We start from the raw sequence: 19,762 nt of genomic DNA on the forward strand, positions 1-19,762 counted from the left end.
ATTGTGTACTCACAAGCACATTTATATAATCAATAGATTTTAGAAATTGTTCTTTCTATATATAAATCTGTCTCATTCTTTTTGACATTTGTAGAGTATAGATGTCTTTTAGCTTTAACTTTTTTTTTTCAAATTTAACAAAGAGACAACAGAAGTTATTAGAAAAAGTCGTGGGTGACTAAGAATTCCAGGCTCATCCAGACCTGTAATCTTAGTCAAGGTAAAGCTTGGTATGACTGTTGTCTTGATTGCTACAAGTAACAGAACCCTCTGTGGTCACCTAGCCGAAGGCCCGCAAAAGGAATGATGTGGAAATTGAGAAGGTCCTGTTCCACCCTGGAGCAGGTAGCATTCCTTGGGGCTGATCACGTCACTGAGCAAGCCTCTGGTCCAAAGGAGTTGCCCTAGGGAGACAAATACGAGTATTCCTGTGCTTGGAGAGGACCCTCCCAGGTAGGAGTTGAGACTAGTGTCGAACAGTGGAGCCACACCCAGCACAGCATGACCTCTTACTCTGCAGGAACAGGCCCCTGGCTTGTTGGAGCTGCAGTGGCCGACTAGAGCCACCAGGTCGCCCAGACAGAGTGGCTCCTTCAGGGTCTTAAACAGTGGCATTGTGGCCCAGGCAACTGCAGTGAAAAGATACACCTCGAATGGCACTGGCCCATCTTAGGAATAGTTGACAAGGTGAGGCTAAATGAAACCGCTCACTTTATCTTGGCTGCTCTGCAGGACGAAGGGCCCTGGCTTGGCGTCAGACACTCCCGGCTTCCAGCCCTACTCGGAGGCCCAAGCAGGACCTTGTTTCCGCTTCTTCTAAAATGGGGCTAATCTCTCGGGTGCTGATGATTAAATGAGATGAATACAAAATATGCAGATAAAATATCCTGGAGAATCGTAAGTGCAAGTCAAAACATTCTGCTCCCCTCAGATAATTACTCCTCCCCGGAGTTTCCTTAGTATTTTTACTTCCCTCCAATATAGCACCTGTGTACCACTTAGTTACACATCTGTAAATGAAGCCAAGCGTGCTCTGAGCCTTATGGATCTCTGTTTCCTGTACCTGACGCATATGAAGTGTAAGTAAATCATTGAACAAAAGGATTATGAATTAAGAGGCTGTGGGCAGTTGTTTTGGCAGAAACTCCTACCCTTCAACTGCTACCGAAGGAAATGCTGTTGGGACATCGTTTCTGAGTCAGCATGGGGGGACACGGACTCTGGGGGCGGACTTACTGTGACTCTAGACAAGTGACGACCTCTGGGAGCCTTATTTTCATCTGTGTGGTTAATAAAGCAAACAGAGCGCTTACAAGGATTGTGTGGGAGAAATCCACCAGCGCGTTGAACATGTAGGAGGGCCTCCGTATTAGCTGCTGTTCCTCAGAAATACCCTTCATGAGCACAGCTGCCAGCCCTTCTTGGGTTTTCCGTGTTACTCTGTTCAATAAAGGCGTGTCGTGAACTGCTGAGCTGTGACTCTAGTTTTATTCTACCGTCTCCTAAATTTACAAATCTCATGTCCTAATTTTGGGCTCAGGAAAAAATAAAAGGTTGCAGTCTGCTCTAATGTGAGAATCAGGTTGGTTTGCTCTTTGTCTCATGTTTTCTTGCCGGGCACACTGAAGACAGGGTCATTCAGAAAGACCCTCACTGACAAATTAAGACCAATGGTGATTCCCTGGTGACCATTGTTTATTTTTGGTAAATGCCATCAATGAATATACACACAGTATCATTCCCACAGAAGTCTATAGCATTTAAGTCTTAAAAATAGGTGACAGTTGAAAAAAAGAATTCACAATTTTCAGTTCCTTGAATAATTTAATGTTCTGTTCCCTTAAGGCTGTAAGACCTTAAGGTATCCAGGCCTGGTTATGTCCCAGTAATAAAGGGCCTGCTCCATGACGTATGCCAAATACACAGCAAAATTCGGAAATCCCAAGTGCTTCTTCACTTCAACATACTTGGCTTCCCTCCTTTGAATAGGGGTTTGATTTTCCCTATAACGAATGACTTAAAATAAGGTGCTTAAAAAGTCCACACCAAATCTCAAATAGTGAACAAACACTATTCAAAAATGCCCTCTGAGCCTGTTTCCCCTTCTATAAAATGAAGGAGTTGGGTTCGAGTTAGTGTCGCAGGCAGACCATACCATGGGTGGGTAGACTAATTTGCTACCACAAACCCCAGCCGGGAGGAGGGTGAGGGGAACAGAGCTGCAAAGGTGACTGTGAGAGTGGGGTTCGGGTCATGGGCCAGGGCCAAAGCGCCTGGAAAACTGGCCTTCAGGTCAGTGTCAGCTCTGAACCTTCAAGTCTCAAAAGTATGTCTTTGTTTTTTGATATGATTTGGTCTAATATGATTGTCTCATTCATTCCAGTGTATGTACTTGCTGTAGATTTATGTACAGAATTAAATACCCCATTTATTAATTTATAAACCGTAATAAAACCAGTCATTTCCCCTCACCAGCAGATCTTGCATTGGAAAAGGGAAAACAAATCAATATACAAATTTTAGCAACATCAGGAATTTCATTAAAACTGAAAAGACGTGTGAGTTCATTCTGGAGTTCAATTGTCTGTCCAAGGAATCAGTTACTGTAATCACAAAGACAACCACTATAATATCTTTGTGGTGCAAAATTGTCCCCATTTGTTGCTCTTCCCCAGTGAGCAAAGTTCAGCTATGGACTGTAGTGCCCCTGGTGGAGGTCCTCAGCAAGCTCTTTCCCAAATCCCCTTTGGGACTTCTCCTTCCTGTTTTACACAGCAGCTGTCTCAAAACTTGGGACCAGAGTAATTACAAAGCAAATGAACGGCACAGGGACCTGAAGCCAGTGGTGCATAAAATCAGGCCAGAAGGGGACCAGGGGACCTCCCCAGGAACAGCCCATCCATAAGCTGCCGGAGTAACCAAACCAGGAGTCGATCATAGGCTATGATACGTCCTCTGATGGGAAAACGCCTCACTCACCAGGAGGTGAAGGGTGACCTACTGTCCCATCTTCTCGCTCCAAGTGCCTATTCAAGAGGTTGGGCACAGTGCTGAAGGAGGAAGGCAGACATCACCGAAGATCCCACCAGCCAAGGCACTGGTCCCCTCTGAGGGCAGGGTCCTTTCGTGAGGCTGGGGAAGTTGGAGACTCACCTGAACTTTGGCTCACGGGCTACCTGGTGGGGCCAGGTACTTTTCCTGATGAGATTTATCTAAACCCAAACCATAGCTCAGTGCTCACCCCTCCTCCCCTTCACCAGGACTTGATTCAGATCCTACTGCAGACACCACCAGATCAGGTCATGGAATCCAAAGTGCTGTGGTCTTGTCTATTACACAAACTACTGAGATGATGTTCTCGATTCATTCCGCTTTCAGCAGCTGGGGCCATTAGAGAGGAGCCTGAAGACACTTCGTCACTTCCTACTAATGCTGAAAGGTATCAAGACTGGCATCACCACTAGGGAGCTTTTCTTGTTTTTAAACATTTAAGAACAAAAGGGTTTTCAATCCATAACCCAGTCCTCCCTCATGCGTCCCCTGCCCCATACAGGGGACCAAGGCATAAATACAACTACAAAATATCCCCCCAAAAATGCAAGATCCTTGTGAAATTAACATCTCCCCACCAGATATCCTACTACGTCTTCACAGAAGAGGTGAAGACTCATCAGAAAAGATAAAACAAGTGTTACAGAAATAGAGCTTGAAAACACTGACATGATTTCCTAATGCTCCTTCTGACAGCCCCCCAGTCACTTCCTCCTCGCTGTCCCCAGAGAGGAAAGATGCCCTGCTCTGGCAAGGGAAGTGAGAGAGCAGGAGAACGCGGCTGCCCTCCCTCTGGGTCTGGACACACACCAGCTCTGACGGGCAGGTCAAAGAAGTAGGCTCCAAGAATTCAAGGCTAATTGCAGCTTTTCTCTTTGGGACATTCGCTGGTAACTACGGCAAATGGCCATGGGGTTGACCGGAAACTGGGTCCATCTTTGTTGTTGGAGATGCTTTTAGTAAACTCTGGTGCTCCTCTGCTCCACGCCCGCCTCAGCCCTTGACCTATCTGAGCAGGGGAATGAAAGCAGCTAATCTGTCCCTCTCAAGCACCACCCTCCAAGTCCCTTCCTTGACACCCAGGAAACCCTCTGGCCTGCTCAGAGGTCTGCATCCACAGCGATCCCACCTTTCCGGAGAGTTATCTGGAAATATCTGGAAAGCAGAATTAGACTCTCACATATGTGACTTGGGGAGTAAGTCCACAAAGGTAAAAACGGGGCCAAGATCTCCATACCAACACAGCCCTCAGAGGACAGACTCCAGGAAGAAAGGGCCTGGAACACTGGAGCTTGAGGGCAGTGGTCCTTACTGTGGGGCAGCATCCTGCTGCCGCCGGGGGCCTGGGAAGCCCCGGGGTCTGCTGATGGTTACGCACCGTCCCCTCAGCTGGGTTGTACATTCACTGGTTGTCAGAAGTTTCTGGTACTGCTAGGGAGTGGGGGAAGGAGTCACACAACAGTAGCGCCCTGTTGTCTAGACTACACGTCATAACGGTTCAAACTGTAGTTCGGGTAGCTCTGCCGGCTGTACTGGAAATGATCTGTTAAAACGTTGTTGCGGCCGTACTGATAGTCCCCGTGCTGGGGGAAGAGGATGCCATTGTGGGGTTTCTCCAGGGGGCTCCGATGGTGCTCCTTACTGCTCAGGTCCCCTGTGGTGACTGGGAGGAGGTGCTTCCGGGCTTGCTGATTGGCATCGTACTTGGTCTGCAAGGTCAAGAGAGCAGTGAGACGGCTGGCTCCTTCCCCGGCGCCCGCACACAGGACAGAGGGCAACAATTTGTATCTGAGCAGCCCTTCAAGGCCCACTGAAGCAGTGACCCAGGCAGGCCCCAGGCACGGCCAGCCCTCCCTGTGAGCCACCTATGTCTCTGCACTCGACCCAACAGAGCTTTCATGAGACAGTGAAATCCCTGACAAAGCCTGCATAGACCCAAGAGCCACGGCTGGAATGGGGCACAGACCTAGAATCATCTACATGGGAAAAGGAAGGCAGGCTAGGCCAGGTAGGGCCACACCAACACCATAAACCAGTCCGTGACAAAGCTGGAGTTGTGGCCCCAGCCTCTTAGCTCCTGCTGAGGTCCCTTTCTTCTCCCCCTCCCCGAATCTTGGTGCCTCCCTAGGCATCGAAGGAACAGCCTCCCCCACCCCAGACTCACTTTGTTGTACAGAAAGACCCCCAGGATGGCGGTCATCATGCCCAGGACGTTGGTGCTGGTGACTGGGTTCTGCAGCATGATCAGGGACACCGTGATGACCATGATTCTCTTCGTGGCATTGGCGACAGAGTAGCTCAGAGGGCTGATGAGGTTGAGGATGCTGAAGGCGATGACGTTCTGCGCGAAGTTACAGAAGCCGCTGACAGCCAGGAGCAGGAGTGTCCAGGGCCACTGGGACACATAGGTCTGTAGAGACGGGGAAGCAAGAACAGCACCGGGGTCACACATTGGCCCCAGGAGAGGTCGGGGAGGGGCGCAGAGGGGCTGCCCGGGGTCAGTGTTGGCGGGGGGCAGATGTAGCAGTGTGGTGAGTCCTAGCAAGGGCGTCATCTGCACGATGACAACGATAATTAGCTTCATTCCTACTGAGGATCTGGAGGCTCCAAGAGGCCAAGGCAGGTGCCCAAAGGGTAGAGGGCATCATGTGAACTGAAGCCTCCCTTGTCTCTGACAGCGAGGACTGGGCGCTCCAGGATTAGCAGAGCGAGGTCTGCTTACTGGACACTGTCCTGGTCCAGTCGAGCTGCTAGAGCAAAATACCACAGGCTGGCTGGATGAGGGGTACTTATAAACAATAGCTGTTTCTCACAGTTCTGGAAGCTGGGGAGTCCAAGGTCAAGGAGACCCAGTGCCTGGTGTGGGCTTCCCCATTCATAGGTGGGGTCCACTCACAGTGCCCTCATGTGGAAGGGCAAGAGAGGTCACTGGGGTCTCCTTTTATAAGGACACAAATCCCGTTTGATGAGAACTCCACCCTTCGGGCCTCCCAAAGGCCCCACCCCGGAATACCATCATCTTGGGAGAGAGAGTTTCACACAGAAATTTGGCAGTGGTGGGGGGGCTGCACCAGACACAAACATTCAGACGGTAGCAGACATGATGCCTTCCACGGGATTGGGAGGCAGCCCCCCGGGGCAGTATGCAAAGAACCTAGTAACACAGGAGCCCCAGGCTAGGAGCCAGAAGCCCTGGGTCTGCCCTGTCACTGGGATACTCCTCCCACCCACACCCAAGCCACCTGACCTTTCAGGTCACACTTCTTCCTCTCTGCCACGGAAGAGGCTGTGAAAGTACGTTAAAACAAACCCAACCCAAACGGGAGATTTTATCAAAACTCGAGTAACCGTGTGACCCACCAGAATAAAGCACTCCGATTAAGAGGGTCCAGAAGTTAAGAACTCACAACTAGCAGGCACCCTGACCACAGAACCCCACCCCCCTGCAGAGAGTCTGGGCTGAACAGGCAACAGTCAGGAGGGTGCTGCCCGGCCAGGTGGCAGGGATTCCCAGCACGGAACATTGTGGCCATCTCTCCACGGCTGGATACCAGAAGGCATGCGACACCACACCCGCGCCTCCCCACCTCCCAGTCCCACCACAGTACCCGTCCTGGGGAACCGAGAGGCTGCTTTAGGGCAGGGCTGCCAGGCCAGTGGAACGACCTCAGGAGACAGTACACCAGACGTGGACAGTTCCAGTGTCTGACCTAGGCTGGAGTGCTGGGGCAATCCCCATGTCCCTGTGTCCTCTGAGAACAGAGAAGCCTCAGGACCCAGCGTGGCTCAGTGGAGGGAACAAAGCCACAGCTGCTCGGTGGCACCTGCATCCCAATTCCCAGGCTGCATCAGTACTGGCCAGAGGACATGGCCAGATTCCTTCAGGAAGGTGGCACTTAGTGGCCCTGCCAGGATGGGAGCTGGAAGTCTTAGAATGGTGGCCTGATCCATCTCTGCCACCCTCTGAGCTGGAAGGATCATGAGGTCCTCTCAAAGGAGAGCAAGACACACTTAGGTAACCTGCTCAAAGCCACCCTGACTTTGGCCCCTCATTTGGATAATGACCTCTGAAAGGCACAAGAGCCCACCAGCAAGCTTCTGCGGTGAGCTGGCCTGTTCTCTCCGCAGTCTTTCCCTGAGGCAACTGATACGGACTTAGAAGCTATTTTTACAAGTCAGCCAGCTTGCATAGATACCATTCAGAAACGGAACCCAGCCAATCCAGCTTTAAAAAAAAAAAAAAAAACTGACTTGGAATAGAGTCAAGTGTTTCTTCCTCACAGCACATAGTTCCATGTGTTTTAACACATGCACTGATTCACGTAGCCAACACCACAATCAGAATTCAGAACAGCTCTGTCACCACCCCCAAAACACTCTCCCAGGCTTCTTTGTATGAATCCGCTCCCCAAATCCAAGCAACTACTGATATGTTCTCCTTCACTCCAGGTCTGTCTTTTATTTTTCATTTTATTTTATTTTATTTGGAGCCCAACACGGAGCGTGAACTCACAAGACCTGAGCTGAGATCGGGTCAGACAACCTCACCAACTGAACTTGGGTCTGTCTTTTAGAGATTGGCCTACAAATGGAATGATACAGAATGGAAACTTCTCAGATAGGCTTCTTTCACTCGGCAGTAATGCCTCTGCCATCTATCCAAGTTGTCGTAAGGACTAACAGCTGATGACTTTTTTTTTTTTTTTTTTTTAACTGCCAAGTAACATTCCATTGTATGAATGTACCATGGTTGGGTTTTTTGTTTTGTTACCACTCACTTGTTGAAGGACACTTGGGTTGTCCGGTTTTGCGTCGTCATGAGGTCAGGAGTAGAAATGCTATGAACATTTGTGTACAGGCTTTTGTGGGAACCTAAGTTTCATTTTTCTAAAATTAACACCCAGAAGTGAGATTGCTGGGTCATATGGGAAGTGTTGAACTTCAGAAGAGACTCCCACAAGTTTTCTAGAGGGGCTGTACCATTTTGGATTTGCTCCAACAATATATAAGCATTCTAGCTGTGCCTTATTGAGCAACATAGTTTTTTTGTTTTTACTGTAGCCGTTCTAACAGGTATGAAGTGGCCCACTTGCCTATTTATATGCCATCTGGGCAGTCTCAGTGGGGAAAAAGTCTGTTCAAGTCTTTTGCCCATTTTTAAGCAAGCTGTTGTCTTACTACCGAGTTTTGAGAGTTCTTTATATATTCGGAATGCAAGTCCTCCATCACTTGTAAACATTTTCTCCCTGCTGGTAGCCTGTCTTTTCTTTCACTTAGCAGTATCTTCACAGATCGAAAGTTTAAAACTTGGATGAAACTTCAATTCATTTTCCAATGAAACTCCATTTACCAATTTTTTCTTTATGGACTCTGTTTTTGTTATAATGTCTAAAAATGAGTTCCAAGTCATGAAGAGCTTTCTCCTGTTTGTTTTTAAGATTTTATTTATTTATTTGTCAGAGAGAGAGAGGGAGTGGCAGGCAGAGGGAGAAGCAGACTCCCTGCTGAGCAAGGAGCCCGGTGGGACTCGATCCCAAGAAACTGAGATGGTGACCTGAACCAAAGGCAGACGTCCAGCCAACTGAGCCACCCACATGTCCCTCTCCTGTTTTTTTGTTTCCTAAAGGTTATCATTTTAGCTCTTTTTTAGGCTTTTTTAAAGTAGGTGCGACACTCAGCATGGAGCCCAGTGCAGGGCTTGAACTCACGACCCTGAGATCACGGCCTGAGCTGAGATCCAGAGTCAGATGTTCAGTGTACTAAGTCACCCAGATGCCCCTACCATTTTTACTCTTATATTTAAGTCTAGAATGCACTATAAGCTTTGTGTAATGTGTGAGGTCTTAAGTCAAGGCTCAGATTTTTGCATGTCGATGTCTAATTGTTCTGAGACCGTTTGTTAAAAGGACTTATCCTTTCCCCTTTGATTGTCTTTAAACCTATCAAAAATCAGTTATGCAGATTTGTGTGTGTTTTGTTGCACACAATTCTGCTCCACTGATTTCTGTGTCTCTCCTTTCACCATTATCTGTTCCTTTATCCTAAGTCTTACAATTAAGTAATGTGATTCCTCCAAGTTTATTCTTTCTGAGACATATTTTGACCATTACAGTTCTTTTGCCTGTCTATGTAAATTTTCCAATAAGCTTTTCTATGTTAAAAAAAAATGTAATATGTATCTATACACACACACACACACACACACACACACACAGGCATACCTTGGCGATATTGCAGGTTTGGTTCCAGACCACTGAAGTAAAGAAAATACTGCAATAAAGCAAGTGAATTTTTTTTGCTTCTCAGTGCATATATGAGTTATGTTTACACTATACTATCGTCTATTTAATGCACAGTATCATTATGTCTTAAAAATGTGCATGCCTTAATTAAATGTGCAAAACTTTATTACTCAAAAATGCTATCATCCGAGCTTTCAGCAAGTCAAAGATTTGCGAGAATTACTAAAACACAACACAGAGACAGAAAGTGAGCATATGCTGTTGGAAAAATGGCACCAATTGATTTCTTTGATGCAGGGTTGGCACAAACCTTCAATTTATTAAAAAAAAAATGTATTATCTGTGAAGTCTGATAAAGCTAAGCCCAATAAAAAGTATGCCTGTATAGAGGCGCCTGGGTGGCTCAGTGGGTTAAAGCCCCTGCCTTCAGCTCAGATCACTATCCCAGGGTCCTGGGATCGAGCCCCACATCAGGCTCTCTGCTCAGCGGGGAGCCTACTTCCCCCCACCCCCCACTCTGCCTGCCTCTCTGCCTACTTGTGATCTCTGTCTGTCAAATAAAATCTTCTAAAAAAAAAAGTATGCCTGTATAGAGTAACGTATCTCAATTTTTTCATCACCTTTTCCAAGGCAAAAAATTAAATTTAAGCAATTATTTTTAATTAATGCTAAAGAGTAAGATTTTGTTGGTTAGAGAAAATTTTATTTCTTCCTTTCAAATCTATTTCCTTTATTTCTTTTTCTTGTCCTATTGCACTGGCCAGGATGTCAAGTATGATATGGAATAGGCATTCTGAGAGTGAACATCCTGAACTTACTCCTGAATTTAGCAGTAAAGCCCCTAGTCTTTCATCATTATGATGTTAGCTGTAAATACCTTTGATCAGGCTGAAGGAGTTTCCTTCTATTTCTAGTTTATTGACTTTGTTTTCATGAACGATGTTGGACTTTATCGAATGCCTTTTCTGCATCAGTTGATATAAATATGTGATTTTTCTTTGTTAGACTGTTACGGACTACACTGATCTTCAAATATTGAATTAGCCTTGCATTTTTTTTTTAAGATTTTATTTATTTATTTAACAGACAGAGATCACAAGTAGGCAGAAAGGCAGTCAGATAGAGAGAGGAGGAAGCAGGTTCCCTGCTGAGCAGAGTCCCTGGATTTAAAATCTTTTGAAAAGAAATGACCAGGCCTGGATGATTTCACTGGGAAACTCACCAAACACTTAAGGATAAAAGAAATACCAATTCTATACAGTCTTTTCTAGGAAATGGAAAACTAGGGAACACTTTGGGCTGTACAACAAAACTGGTATTCCTCACGGTCAGTGAGCCAAAAATCATTAACAAAATACTGTTTTCAATAAAAAGATCTGTTTTCAAAGACTTTCTGGTGGTATGTGGCTCCACCCTGAGTGTGCACTACCCAGTGGTCAGTCTGGGATCGGGGCAGCAGTCTACCCCATAGTTCAAAGTCTTTGGTCTCCTCTTAGGATCAGATCCCCACATGTGCAGCCCAGGGGTAAGCCCAGGCCTGTACGATGTTTTCTGACATGGTTTCCCGATATCCTCCCTCTCCATGATTACCTCGGTACTTGCCACTTCCCAGAGTTCCCCTTTTCAGTCCTCTCATCAGAGAGCTGGGGCTTAACTACCCGACTCTGCTGTGTCCTTCCTACCACTGCACCTCCACCTGGGACCAAGCAGTGGGCAGAGAAAATGAGAAAAACACTCAGTGGGGACTGATCCCACTCTCTAACCATGGAGGGAGGTTGCCCTCACCCAGCATTTCAGGTGCTATGGGACCCTGCCACCACCACTACCACCACCACGGGATTGCCAGGGGCTCGGGACACAAGAGAACCAAGAAACAACAATTACAGAAATCCCCAACAGGGCATTTCCCCTATTCTGAGCATCAGGACTCCCCTTTCCCATTCCCTGATCCAGGAGGCGAAGTCTTCTGGCCCTGCCTCACCCAGTGCCCACTGCTACATTCGGGCGGCCTCAGGTCCAGGCTGGATATACAGGAGGCAAAAGAGAGGCAAACCGACTGCTGACTGAGCACTGCTCTGAAATGTGATCTTCAACCCCAGCATATCCGCTGCCTTTTACTTTCCAATTTTCAAACAGCTGCTTCACTCATCCTGTCCAAGCTTTAAAACCGGGCCACCTGCTCCAGAGTCTAGCGATCCCGTCTGGCTTCAGCCAGGCTGTCTGCAGGGGGGCTGCCTGTGTGCAGGACCCCCCACTGGAGCCTTTGATTCTTGGTAACGTGGCGCACCGTCCGTCCTCCAGGAGGTGCTCTCCTGTCCGATCCTTCCCCCTGCTGCTATGAAGCGCAGGACTGGGGCAGAGCTAAGTCACCTGGCATCTGCATGGGAGACATGGGGCAGAGAGGAGGAGCCCAGAGAGGTGGGCCCCCTGCCTTCAGACTGCGGCAGCTCAAATCCTGCTGCTCCTAGGGCTACTGTTGGAGCGTTATGAGGGCCCCATGAAGGTACAAAGTATCTGTGGCCTCAAGAAACGGAACAGGTTACTCAAATGTATTCCAAAGAAGGTCATCACTGGAAAAAACTAAAAAATGTCCTGAATACAAATGAAATAAAGCGACCAGAGCAAAACCTCTAAGTACGTTTCTGTGTGCACGTATCCGTGTAAACACCAAGGAGCTGTAACACAGGATGGAGTCGGAAAACTGCCACCAAAGTGATCAGCAAAGAATGAGAAAAGACCTAAAGACAAACATGTTAACGGGGGCTGTGCCCAGAACGGGTCTGAGCGAAAACCGCCAGGTGCTCTCTTCTATCTGAAAAGTTACATTTGTGTAGGGAGCAGAAAGGTAGGAATACATACAGATTTGCTTATACTTGCCAAAAGAAACACGGAAAGGGTAAATGAAGAGCATAAACATGACTGCCTATGGGGGAGGGACAAGAAAGGGCGGAGGTAACGGGAACTGAAGCCAGACTTTGAATAAACTTTCTCGTGTCATCTGGCTTTGGAAATATAAAGGCCTGACAAATCGGGTATGGAAAAGAAAAGCAATGCCTAAAAATGACAACAAATGGAATGAAAAGAACCCACCTGGGTTCTTGGAGAACCCACCTGCCCCCACCTGGGCAAGCTGGTGATAGAGACGCGTTGTGAAAACAATTATTTCCACTGCCCTTAGAACACAGGGTTCCAGGGGCGCCTGGGTGGCACAGACAGCTAAGCATCGGACTAGATTTCAACTCCGGTCATGAACTCAGGGTCCTGCGATTGAGCCCCGAGTCAAGCTCTGCCGCCCTCAGCGTGGAATCTGCCTGGGATTCTCCCTCTCCCTCTGCCCCTCCCCCTGCTTGTGCCCTCTCTCTCACTCCAAATTAAAAAAAACAAAAAAACAAAAAAACACGGTATTCCAGTTGTACATCTTTAATGGAACATGTCCTAAGGACAGAAAGAGCAGCAAAGAAACCTTAAGCTTCTCTCAGTATCCTACCTGTTGTCCCGTGGGAATTCTCACTCTGCGATTCTGTGTGTGTTTGGTAGAATCCCTACGTGAATAGTTGGGATAGGATAAAGAACAAATGTGGCAAGGAACCGAGAGTACCAGAAAAGATATAAATTTAAAAATCCCAGCAGCTGGAAGTCCTGTAATGTTAAACCAGCACTGGAATGAATTTGGTAGAACTCCCCCCCCCCCCCCCCCCCCCCCCCCCCCCCCCCCCCGCCCAGTGGGACTTCCCTAGCCTTGTCACCGCAGAGACACGGAAGCATACGCGGCCGCCAGGTCTCTGGACGAGAGACCCTTATTACCAGCAACCTGGGCTCCAGAAGGAGTGGCTGACTGCAGGTCTGGGACAGGAGAGACGCGAGATAAGAAAGAACATCCCGCTGGCTCAAAAACCACCGAAGGCTGACCTGAGCTGGCCTGAGCTGGCGGAAGAACAGGGAGCCAATGGGAAGGACTCCATTCACCTGGACTTTGAATATGAAAAGAACAGGACACACAACTGACACAGGAGTCCACAATGATACTGGGGGAAAAAAGAAAAAACAAAAAACCCCACAAAAACAGAAGGACCTTCCTACACTGTCCCACCCTGCCCCCAAACCAACCCCTCCTCCCCGACAACTCACTGGTTAACATCTGCAGTATGCTAGAACTCTCCTCTGAAAATTGGTAATTGAAAAAAAAAGAGAAGCACTGACTTTCATGTACTTCAAGGTGACAAGTCTTGGTTGATGATGGAAGGTTCTCTGTTAACTTACAGATAATCAATAAGGACAGTAGGTTAGAACGGAGCCAGTCTCCTCAAGAGCCTGGAGCTAATGTGCAAGCACTACACCTACAGGTATGCTAAGGATGAAAGACCAAAGTCGAGAACTCCCAGCAGGCCTCATTAAGCCCTGAGACACATTCCCTCCCCTCTCTGTAACTCAGGCTTGGAAAAACCACGCCTCTCCTCACCGTCCCCTGCATGTGGGTTTCTAATGCACTGTCTGGAGGCTGGCCTGGCAGGTGGTGGGAAGATCCTCTTGCCCATGCTCGGAGAGCTGTGAATCCCTCCACAGCAAACGGGAATACGGACAGAGGACACCGAGAAAGGAAACCAGCAATTCAAGTGCAGTTTTAACAAGTCCAAGTGAGACCTGAACAGACTGTCAGGACAGGAGAGTCGCCCGTGCAGGCATTTTTTTTAGTTCCTGATGCCACTGGCACAAATGCAGCAGCTGTCGACACCTGAGACCTAGCCTGCCTTGGAGGAGGAAACGCAAAGGAAGCCGACTTCCTCGACTGCACGAGCAATGAGTCATGACAAAGTGTTAAGAGGGCTGGCTGCCAGGGGCCCCAGATGTTCCAAAGTCAACAAGGTTTAACTCCCCGACAAAGCAACTAATCTGAAACCAATCAAGAAAAGGGTGTGTTCACCGTGCTGGCCAACTCACCAGGTCGCTGCTGACCAGGAAAGCTGAAAGGTCCACCAGGACCCACGTGGGGATCATAAAGAAGACAGCGTGGCAGCCCAAGATGTTCAGGAGCCGGAGATGGTGGATCCGAGAATCTCTCAATACCTAAAGAGAGAAAAACCTTTTTAAAGGCTAAGTGCCAAGAAGGGCTTGTCAGCCAGGTCCCAAACACGGTGACTGTACCTTAGCCCTGACATCTGACCCTGACCACCAAACCTACAAATGCACCTGCAGTGAGACAAAAATACCCCAAACAAATAAGAAGGGCTGAGAAATGGAAAAACAAAAACCCAGCAACATCCAGTTCTGGTGAAGCTGCAGTGAACAGACACTCTGAAATCTTGCTGCTCTTTGTCTAAATTGGCATACAGCTGTTCCAGAATACAACCAGGCAAAGTGTATCAGGACCCAAAAGCATCTCATACACTCCAACCCAGGAACGCTAAGCCTCCATAAGAAAATTAACTCGACAGACAGGAAAACGTTAGGCACAGAGATGTTTACTGTGTTACTTTTTTTTCTTTTTTTTTTTCTTAAAGATTTCATTTATTTGAAAGAGTGAGAGAGAGAGAGAAAAGGAGCAGGGGGAAGGGCAGAGGCAGAGGGAGCAGCAGACTCCCTGCTGAGCAGCGAACCCAGATGGGGGGATCCATCCATCCCAGGACCCTGGGATCATGACCTGAGCCAAAGGCAGATGCTTCACTGACTGAGCCACCCAGGCGCCCCCCATTACTGCATTACGTATGACGAAGAGTTGGAAACAGCCTGCACTGCAGTCGGGGAACTGACTGCAGTGACTGTGGTGTCAGAAAAGAGTGTATTACAGGAGTTAGAGCAGTATTTTTTAATGATATGGGAGAATGTCATAAATAGTAAATATACAAAGCAAAATTCTGAAACGTATCTGTAATATTACAACTCTAAACACTGTGCAGAAAAGTCCCCTAGCATTAATAGTAGTTCTCTTTAGGGGACACTTCTGTGACTACTCAGTGTGGGACCGCCCGGGCAGGGGGCAGGTCTCTACTGATTACTCATCTCCCACACCCACTACAAAGCCTGACACGTAGTAGGTGCTCAGTAAGTTTTCTGATCTCGGGGGGAAGGGGGCCCTTTATTTTTTCACACTGAGCATATGTTGATTTTATAACAGGAAACAAACTCTTGAAAAAAAAAAAAATGAAACAAATACAAAACCAGCAGAAGGACACCAGGATTCTTTCCTTGTTCCAACACCACAGAGATCCCTATTGCCCACTCTCTCACCTGTGCCACTCCCCCAGTCATCAGACATTTCTCAGATAGTGCCCAAATACCTTTTTGGAGAAAATATTCTGAAGCGAGAAGCACAGTGTGGCAGCGAGGGCACTGATGAGCCCCCACATGTCGAAGGACAACTCGGTGACAGTGGCCAGCAGGACGCCGCTGATGATGGGGATGAGTGACAGGTACACCTGCAGGAGGAGGGCAGGAGGGGCTGATGGCGGCAGCTGAGCCAGGCTGCCTGACACAGACGCCTGGAGCAGCATTAGCTGCTCTCCCCTCCCTCAGCAAAGGGATTCCACCTACCCCCGCTCAACAGTGTTCGCGGTGATAGTGGTGCTGGAGGTGCAGATGGGGCAGAGTCCCCGGGGCCGGGCTGTGTCACTCTGTGGCCCCACGTCCTACATGGTCATTTCCACTAGGAGCCCCAGCTCAGGGCCACAAACAGGGGCCCTAACAGCTCTACTCGGCTGCCGCCACCAACACACCAAGGCCTAAAATCCCGGTCCTCAGAGAGGCTGGCCAGGTACCCTCTTAGTTTGGTCTCTTCCAACACGCAGTTACCCTCGGCTGGGACACTCCCTCTGTGCCTTCTCCCGCTAGAAACCTCCATCCCCCTCAGGTCTCAGTTCACAGACCAGGAGAACTTTCAGCTCCCCTGCAAGCCCCCATCAGGTCCCTGTGCTGGTGTTTTGGGGCAGTGTTCTCTACTCACTAAAAGGGCCCGTCTGCTCGGCAGGTCCTCGATCACTACTCTGTCCTAGCACCCAGCACATAGCACACGCCCAGTAAGTGCTGGCTGAATGAAGAGTTAGTGCCGTGACAGGAGCCTTTCGAGAAGATCCAAGCTTTCCAAGACCAAGTGTATGCGATGGTCCCTAAGCTTGGGTGGCTAAATGGCTCCAAACTTCCAGAAAAATAGGGTCCATTTTCGACACCTAGCTTTTCTGACTCCCCAGCTCACCCTCCTCCTACAAAGGACACTTTAAAGCACTGCAGACATTTTAGGAGGGGTTGGTGAGGCCTTCTCATCCCCCCCCCAGGAGAGAGCAAGGGCTCTGGACGGGGGGGTGGGTGTGGTGGGGGGGGTTTTGCTCAATTCTAGCTCCCCCACTGTGGGCTGTGGGCCTGAGGCACTTGACTCGCCCCTTTACGTCCCATCTCTTCAGCTGAGATCAAGAATGACAATTACCTGCCTTATCTATCTCATAGGGTGGATCCATACATATTCTGTCTTTATCATTAGTCCTGGCCTAGACCATTCCTCAGTCCTTCAGCACTGTGTCAGGGACAGGCTCCTTGCCCAAGCCGGGTACAATGTCCCATACAGCTGGGAAACCTGATAAACACGATGTGATTATCGACTGACAAAGCTGCACACCTTCCAGGCAACTCCGACCCATGGAGACAAGTCACACCTGACATCACCCTGGGGGTGGGCTACAGAGCACACCCAGGTCTTGCAGAGAAAAAAAAGGCTGAAACAAAAAAATCAGCCAGGGGTGGCCCCATTTCCATAAGTCGATCCAGGGCACTGCCACTCTGGGTTACATAAAATACAGGATGCCAGAAACCAACCACGTAGAAAAGCAGCGCTCTGTCCAGCATGAAATGGATTCCAGCTGGGACAACAGGAGTCCCACTTCCACTTAAGGACACGGAGCAAGTCTGTCTCTGGCTGAAGCCACAGCTTCTCTCACCCCAAGGCAGGAAATACCCTGGCTTGGCATCCTGAACAGACTCTGGATTGTGCCCAAAGCATCTTCCTTATGCAGTCCTAGCCTCTGCGTGTTGCTTTCACTTCCACTCCCAGACACTCACAATTCCTGGTGGTTTTTATTTTGAAGACTTTGCTGGGTTTTGCCAAAATCAGACTGTTTTGACTGGCAATCTCACTTCTGACCCCAAAAGTCCCCAACCTGATCGCTGTCACTTGCAAAGAAGCAAAACCTTGTCAGAGCTCCAGCAAGGCTGTCAGATGTTCTATCCCTGGTCCCCCTGGAGGGGCACGTGGTAGCTGGCCAGGATAGGACCAAGTCACTGCCTACCAGCAACCACACGTAGGGAATCCAGACGTGGAGGAAAGCTGGACCTGAGAGGGACAGGAGCGTCCCCGAGACCACAAAGCAGAAGCAACTCAGGAACACACACCACTCTCTCCAAAGCGATTACAGAACATTAGGAGTAAAAGGCCACTAGATGCCTCTAAGCTGATTTCCTGATTTGAGAGGAAGCCAGGAGCCTGGACCACGTCACCAGCTGGGTACCAGCCAGGAAGCCCTTGAGGCCCCCATCTGCCCAGAACCTTTCTGGGTTACCTTGGTGCTCTGCTTCTCCTTCATGATGATCCTGGACAGGAGAACCACCCAGATGGGCATGGTGGCCTTGACTGCAAAGAGAGGCAAGGGGCTCTCAGGGAGACGCCCCAGTCCCAGAACCCACCCTGGTACCCTAACCCCAACTCCACTGGTGCGATGGGAGGGTTTGGCAGCCCCTTCCTTCCCTCTCAGCCCTTCTTCTGTGCGCCTTCCCCCCAACCCAACAGTTGTGATTCGCCCTGCTCAGCTCCCAGCTCTCTTCTCAGCCACTTCCCTCCCAAAACCCTTGTGCGAGTCCCTCCCCTGCTACAAGCCTTGTTGGCCCCTAGCGCCTTCCTGACAGAAGTTGACTTCTCAGGAGGCCGTCGGGCCGAAACTGGGCCAGCGCACTCCCATCCAAGCGCCGAAACCCCAGGTGGCACGTCCCGGCCGCCGCACCCCAGGCCGGCCCCGGCACCCACCGGTGTGCGCGTAGGACACTGGCACCTTCCAGATGCTGACGTGCGCTGACACGGACGCGAAGTACTTGCCGAAGGCGAGTGGAAGCACGTAGCGCGGGTAGAAGCGCGGCGGCAGCAGCGGGCCGGGAGACGGATGCGGGCCGGGCCCGGGGCCCGAGACGGGCGGCGCGGGGGGCACGCGCCAGGCGCGCAGCAGCGGCGGGAGCCCCGCGCACAGCGCCAGGATGTGGCACAGCGACACGGTCACGGGGAACGGGAAGGCGCTCAGGATCACCTTGTTGACCACGTTACCACCCGCGCTCAGCGCGTACCACAGTAGGCACAGCGCCGCCACCCGTGCGCCCTCGCGCGCCCCGCCGCTGCCGCCCGCCGCCCCCGGGCTCCCCGCCCCCGCGCCCGCGCCCACAGCCGCCGCCGCAGCCATCCTGCCCGAGCGGCCACCTCTTCCCGCCCGTCCGACGGCCCGACGCCGGGCGGGGGCGGGGCCGGGTAGGGGCGGGAGCGCCGGCCAACGCCGATCCCCATTGGTTACCGCTGCCTCGCGTCACCGCCTCGCGCCGGCCGACGCGCCCGGCACCACGTAGCGGACACAGGCCCCGCCCCTCTGGTGGGCTTCCGGCCGGGGCGGTGCCTATCGCGGAAACGGAACTTAGGGGAGCGGACGCCATCCTAGCGGGGTTCCCAAGCGGTGGGTTGGTCCGGGGACCCTGGAGCCGTGGCTCGAGCTGCATAGGCAGGAGTGCAAAGGCCCTGTCTCGTTGGCGTCCGTGAGTGGGTCATCTAGCTCGGGAGTCAAACCTCGATTCCCATGCTACATCGGCGCCCTCCAAACTGATTCCTGATGGGCGGGCGACGGCGGACACCCGAGAGTAAAAGACCAGATCTTTCCGGAAAAGAAACCAAATTGTTAAAAGCTTTCCATAGGCTAATTTTTTCTGCAAAAGCACGGGAGCGACTTCCATGGCCGGGCTCCAACAGAAGGGCTAGCCCCGAGCGCCCAGTCTCTGGGAGCTCGTCCTGGGAACCACTGCGACGTGTGCTGTGCGGTAGGTATGACCATCTCCATTTCACAGACGGACAGAGGCCACTTGGCTTAGGTCGCCTGGCTAGTTCGAGATTCGTGCCCATGGTAGTCTACTCCCGCACTTGTCTCCAGGGCTTTTGCAGGTGGAAGAAGTGCCAGGCCGACTGCATGCCCAAGGGCAGTCCGGATACAGCAGCCCCAGACCCCAGCGGAGGAAAACAAGATGGTTTTCAATAAGATGGTTTTATTCTAAAGGAATTTGATTTTTTTCCAAAAATCATGTACTGACAACTTTTGGGGTAGAAGGGGGGGGTTAAGATGCCATTTTACAATGCCTTTACTTGGCAAATTAGAAAGTGGCAACCCACTCATTTCCAAAATGTAGGAGAGAAATCTTAGCTTAACTGTGTGTTCTCAAAAGCAGACAGTATCTTTATCCTGGGA

At 50.1% G+C, this 19,762-nt stretch overlaps 1 protein-coding gene across 1 annotated transcript; it reads right to left on the minus strand.

Annotated features, from left to right (window-relative positions):
• Positions 1–1,674: 1,674 nt before the first annotated feature.
• Positions 1,675–18,747, minus strand: SLC35E1 (solute carrier family 35 member E1). Its single transcript, XM_032314713.1, has 6 exons — positions 18,295–18,747; positions 17,834–17,904; positions 15,569–15,706; positions 14,232–14,357; positions 5,216–5,461; positions 1,675–4,760 (listed from the first exon to the last, which is right to left on the minus strand). Exons 1-6 carry the CDS (start codon positions 18,716–18,718, stop codon positions 4,533–4,535), a joined length of 1,233 nt encoding a protein of 410 aa, XP_032170604.1. The 5' UTR covers positions 18,719–18,747; the 3' UTR covers positions 1,675–4,532.
• Between the last annotated feature and the right edge of the window lie 1,015 nt (positions 18,748–19,762).

This window comes from Mustela erminea, chromosome 1, assembly GCF_009829155.1.
Source record: "Mustela erminea isolate mMusErm1 chromosome 1, mMusErm1.Pri, whole genome shotgun sequence".
NCBI lineage: Eukaryota > Metazoa > Chordata > Mammalia > Carnivora > Mustelidae > Mustela > Mustela erminea.